Consider the following 6,000-nt stretch of genomic DNA (forward strand, 5'->3'; position numbering starts at 1 on the left):
AATGGAGCGAAAACATGAAATTTTTCGTGAATCTTGTTTTACGGGTCTAAACCAATTATAAAAAACAAATTGAGCATTGTAGACACATTATCGGTGAACCTATACAATCGTTGGCTATTTCTTTTATGCCTGATGAAGGTGATAGAGGATATTCAAAAGTAAAAACCGCTTGCTATATGTGCTACAATGGTGAGAAAGAAAGGAAGCGTCCTTCAAGGTAAAAATGTGGGCAATGTAAAAAAACAGTCTGTGAGGAGCACAGCTGGGTGCAAACCAAATGCTACAGTTGCCCAAAATATATATATTTTAAGTTTGTATTTCCTCTTCTTTTATTTGTATTATTTTCATATGAAATAATTCAAAACAAATCAACTAAACGTATCTTAAACCACAATATTTACATATTTAAATTTATTGAAAAGTTGTCATATTGCAAAAAATATTGTTAAATTTGTACATATTATGAAAGAGCACGAAAAATTAGCCACTGAGTCCAAATCTCATAAAAATTGGATAAATATTGTTGAAATGGCAAGAGTGTCAAAAATGAAATATTTACATTTGTATATAGTACCAAATCTAGGGTTAATACAAACTTTCTTCATGACATCTTTATCAAGTTTAGAAATTCTGCGCTCATCGCTAGACTTTTCAAAAAAAAATTGCCTAAATAATATAAATAAAAATTCTATATTTGGCAATATAGTTGAGTTTCTTAAGCTATTGACAGTATAATCAGAAATTTTTGTATGAAAAGATGTCTTCAATCAAACTCAATACTGTTGAAAAAAGCACTAAAGATGGAGTTTTTTTTTTTTGAAAAGGCCCTTAAAAGGCATTTTGGTGCTTTTTGGAATTCAAAAAACACTAAATTTGGTGCTAAAATCACCAAATTGGCATCACTGATATATTCAAGTCATCATCAACAGCATATGAATCTCTGCTTTTTAGGACATTAGCAACACTCTCGTTCGTCGGCAGTGCTGAAAATGCTTTCAATTTGCGACTGTACGAGGCACAATTTTCACAACAGAATCCGAAACCTTTTTTACAAAAGATCCTAAAAAGCTCCTATTCTGGGCAAAATAAAAAAAAAATTGCGCATATTTTACAAGAAAAGAAAACGCCATAAGTGAGCCTGAAAAAATGCGGGCTACCACTTAAGCTAAAATAACGATAGCCACTTTTGGTTTTCCAGGCAAATATAAATCTATCGCGCTTTTATAGCTTTAACGAATAACTTTATTTTTGAATGCAATATATAAAAATGTTTTTGAAAGCTTGTAAATAATAAAACAAGTAAGGAAAGCCTAAAGTCGGGCGGGGCCGACTATATTATACCATGCACCACTTTGTAGATGTAAATTTTCGATACCATATCACATCTGTCAAATGTGTTAGGGGCTATATATAAAGGTTTGTCCCAAATACATACATTAAAATATCACTCGATCTGGACAGAATTTGATAGACTTCTACAAAATCTATAGACTCAAAATTTAAGTCGGCTAATGGACTAGGGTGGAACACAATGTTAGTAAAAAAATATGGGAAACATTTAAATCTGAAACAATTTTAAGGAAACTTCGCAAAAGTTTATTTATGATTTATCGCTCGATATATATGTATTAGAAGTTTAGGAAAATTAGAGTCATTTTTTCAACTTTTCGACTAAGCAGTGGCGATTTAACAAGGAAAATGTTGGTATTTTGACCATTTTTGTCGAAATCAGAAAAACATATATATGGGAGCTATATCTAAATCTGAGCCGATTTGGCTGATATTTTGCAAGTTTTTCGAGACTCATAAAATATTCGGATGTACGGAATTTTAGGAAGATCGGTTGATATACACGCCAATTATGAACCGATCGGTGAAAAATATATATGGCAGCTATATCTAAATCTGAACCGATTTTTTCCAAAATCAATGGGGATCGTCTTTGAGTCGAAACAGGACCCTATACCAAATTTTAGGACAATCGGACTAAAACTGCGAGCTGTACTTTGCACACAAAAATACATCAACAGACAGACAGACGGACAGAAAGACAGACAGACAGACGGACATCGCTAAATCGACTCAGAATTTAATTCTAAGACGATCGGTATACTAAACGATGGGTCTCAGACTTTACCTTCTTGGCGTTACATACAAATGCACAAACTTATTATACCCTGTACCACAGTAGTGGTGAAGGGTATAAAAATATGGGAAACATTGAAATCTCAAGCAATTTTAAGGATACTTCGCAAAAGTTTATTTATGATTTATTGCTCGATATATATGTATTAGAAGTTTAGGAAAATTAGAGTCATTTTTACAACTTTTCGACAAAGCAGTGGCGATTTTATAAGGCAAATGTTGGTATTTTGACAATTTTTGTCCAAATCAGAAAAACATATATATGGGAGCTATATCTAAATCTGAACCGATTTCAACCTAATTTGGCACGCATAGTTACAATGCTAATTCTTCTCCCTGTGCAAAATTTCAACTAAATCGGAGCAAAAAATTGGCCTCTGTGGTCATATGAGTGTAAATCGGGCGAAAGCTATATATGGGAGATATATCTAAATCTGAACCGATTTCAACCAAATTTGGCACGCATAGCTACAATGCTAATTCTACTCCCTGTGCAAAATTTCAATTAAATCGGAGTAAAAGATTGGTCTCTGTGGTCATATGAGTGTAAATCAAGCGAAAGCTATATATGGGAGCTATATGTAAATCTGAACCGATTTCAACCAAATTTGGCACACATAGCTACAATGCTAATTCTACTCCCTGTGCAAAATTTCAACTAAATCGGAGCAAAAAATTGGACTCTGTGGTCATTTGAGTGTAAATCGGGCGAAAGCTATATATGGGAGCTATATCTAAATCTGAACCGATTTCCACCAAATTTGACACGCATAGCTATAATGCTAATTCTACTCCCTGTGCAAAATTTCAACTAAATCGGAGCAAAAAATTGGCCTCTGTGGGCAAATGAGTGTAAATCGGGCGAAAACTATATATGGGAGCTATATCTAAATCTGAACCGATTTGGATGATATTTAGCAAGTTTTTTGAGACTCATCAAATATTCGGATGTACGGAATTTGAGGAAGATCGGTTGATATACACGCCAATTATGACCAGATCGGTGAAAAATATATATGGCAGCTATATCTAAATCTGAACCGATTTTTTCCAAAATCAATAGGGATCGTCTTTGAGCCGAAACAGGACCCTATACCAAATTTGAGGACAATCGGACTAAAACTGCGAGCTGTACTTTGCACACAAAAATACATCAACAGACAGACAGACGGACAGACAGACAGACAGACGGACATCGCTAAATCGACTCAGAATTTAATTCTAAGACGATCGGTATACTAAACGATGGGTCTCAGACTTTTCCTTCTTGGCGTTACATACAAATGCACAAACTTATTATACCCTGTACAACAGTAGTGGTGAAGAGTATAATGAACTGTCACTGCAATATATCAGTGAACTATGATATGGACGGCTTAGAAATTATTGCACCTTGAATTTGGTTACAATACATATATGACAGCCCGCACTCAAAAAATAGTTTACTTGGATCCAAAGATTTTGACCTTCTCTTAAAGATTTTGGTATTGATTCCGAGCCAAAGAAGCGGCTTCTTTAAAATAAAGAAATTTTGTACCGACCTATCTAGGACCAATAAAATTAAAATTAGGATACAGATCTCATTTATCAAATTTTCATTCTTTTTTCGGCGTTTATTAATAAAGGTACTCACGTACAAAAAAATGCCAGTTTAAAAATCCAAATTATTGCGGATACTTCAAAGTAAAAATGTTTTCTTAATTCAAAAAAAAAACTTTAAACCAAAGATGCTAAATCCTCAAACTAAGTCTTAGCCTATATTTGAAGCATTTCTATCTCAAATCTAAAGTTTCAATTTATGGACAATAAAATTAAAATTAGCCAAAGATGCGAAAATTTCTTTATTTTAAAAGACATTTTCTAGCGACCTATCAGACCTTAAGTCTACACTCAAAAAAAGTTTACTTGGATCCAACGATTTTGACCTTCCCTTAAGGATTTTGGTATTGATTCCGAGCCAGATATGCGGCTTCTTTAAAATAAAGAAATTTTGTAGCGACCTATCTAGGACCAATAAAATTAAAATTAGGATACAGATCTCATTTATCAAATTTTCATTCTTTTTTCGGCGTTTATTAATAAAGGTACTCACGTACAAAAAAATGCCAGTTTAAAAATCCAAATTATTGCGGATACTTCAAAGTAAAAATGTTTTCTTAATTCAAAAAAAAACTTTAAACCAAAGATGCTAAATCCTCAAACTAAGTCTTAGCCTATATTTGAAGCATTTTTATCTCAAATCTAAAGTTTCAATTTATGGACAGTTGTGTTTCTTTATTTTAAGGAAAAATTTCCTTAGTTCAAAGACATGCGACTTTAACGGAGGGACGAAAATTTACAAAATGTGTGTCCTAAGTTTAACGAAACAAAAAATTGAAGTAAAGACTATAAACTTTGTTTTAATTAAAATGTCACTATTTTAAAGAAATTTGTAAATTGCGCATCCTAAAATTTAGGTTGCATAATCTTTAATATCACGTAAATATTTTTTCAGTGCGTATATCTAAATATATTTTTTTATGCTATATCAATTAATTATTTTTTTTTAATCTTTACAGATGACATACAAACTTCCGACAACTAAATTGAGGGATAACAAAAAGTCTAGTAAACAATCGCTATCTTGAACGGAGACTTTAATGATTTTTGTGTATTTATGTATGTTTGGCCTCCACCAAAAAAAACCAACTACAATTAATTAAATATTAAAATTAATAGTATTTTAAAATTATATTAAATACAAATAACAGACTATGTATATCACATACATTATACTTATACAAAAAATCATGCAATAAGTGTGAAAACAAATAAAAAAACATTCTAAATAATCGCGAAATTGGGCTGGTATTATTTAGAAATGTTTTTTTGTTTCTTCTTTTAAATTTATCAATTACATATTTATTTATTCAATATAATGCATATACATACATATATACTATGACGATTTTATTTATAATTATTGGATTTCGTCAAAATGAGAAACGTTTGTTAAGTTTAAAATGATCTAAAAGTTAATGTAGACCGAGATAAATAACCAAAATGATCACTAGAAGTTTCCTATGCAATGCATAAAATGCAAAAAGAAAAAATCAAATCTATATATTAATACAAACAAAAAAAACTATTAAAAGAAAATTTTAAATTAATGGAAATATAAATTAAAATATCATATACTTTGCACAATTTTGACTAATATTGTAAATATAATGGCAATCGGTAAATATTTTATTGAGAATACAAAATTTTATGTGAAAATAATAAATGTATACTAAACTATAATTATACTAAATATACAGAAATATCTATAATAATAAAATAAATATCTATAATAAATATTATTTAAAACATTTCAAAAAATGTTTTAATTTTTGGTGATTTTTATTACGAATACACATTTTCTCAGGTTTTTCTAGCTATAGTAAAAATTTAAATAGAAATGCGTTAAATTGGCTTTAATAGCCTATACTGACTAACGACAACATAAATTTTTAAATTCAGACACGATATCAAGTAAAACAAGTAAGGAAAGCCTAAAGTCGGGCGGGGCCGACTATATTATACCCTGCACCACTTTGTAGATCTAAATTTTCGATACCATATCTCATCCGTCAAATGTGTTGGATGCTATATATAAAGGTTTGTCCCAAATACATACATTTAAATATCACTCGATTTGGACAGAATTTTATAGACTTTTACAAAATCTATAGACTCAAAATTTAAGTTGGCTAATGCACTAGGGTGGAACACAATTTTAGTAAAAAAAATATGGGAAACAATTAAATCTGAAGAAATTTTAAGGAAACTTCGCAAAAGTTTATTTATGATTTATTGCTCGATATATATATATTA

The 6,000-nt window shown here is 30.6% G+C and overlaps 1 protein-coding gene across 2 annotated transcripts in view; it reads left to right on the top strand.

The window, feature by feature from the left end:
- Tk (Tachykinin) overlaps window positions 1-5,439 on the top strand; it is a 152,094-nt gene extending 146,655 nt beyond the window's left edge. For both annotated transcript variants that reach the window (XM_075290617.1, XM_075290618.1), the window contains exon 7: window positions 4,704-5,439. In XM_075290617.1, coding sequence (XP_075146732.1) covers window positions 4,704-4,729 — 26 coding nt within the window. In that variant the 3' untranslated portion in view covers window positions 4,730-5,439. The remainder of the gene's footprint in view (window positions 1-4,703) is intronic.
- Window positions 5,440-6,000: the final 561 nt, after the last annotated feature.

This window comes from Haematobia irritans, chromosome 1 (assembly GCF_050003625.1).
Source record: "Haematobia irritans isolate KBUSLIRL chromosome 1, ASM5000362v1, whole genome shotgun sequence".
Lineage (NCBI taxonomy): Eukaryota > Metazoa > Arthropoda > Insecta > Diptera > Muscidae > Haematobia > Haematobia irritans.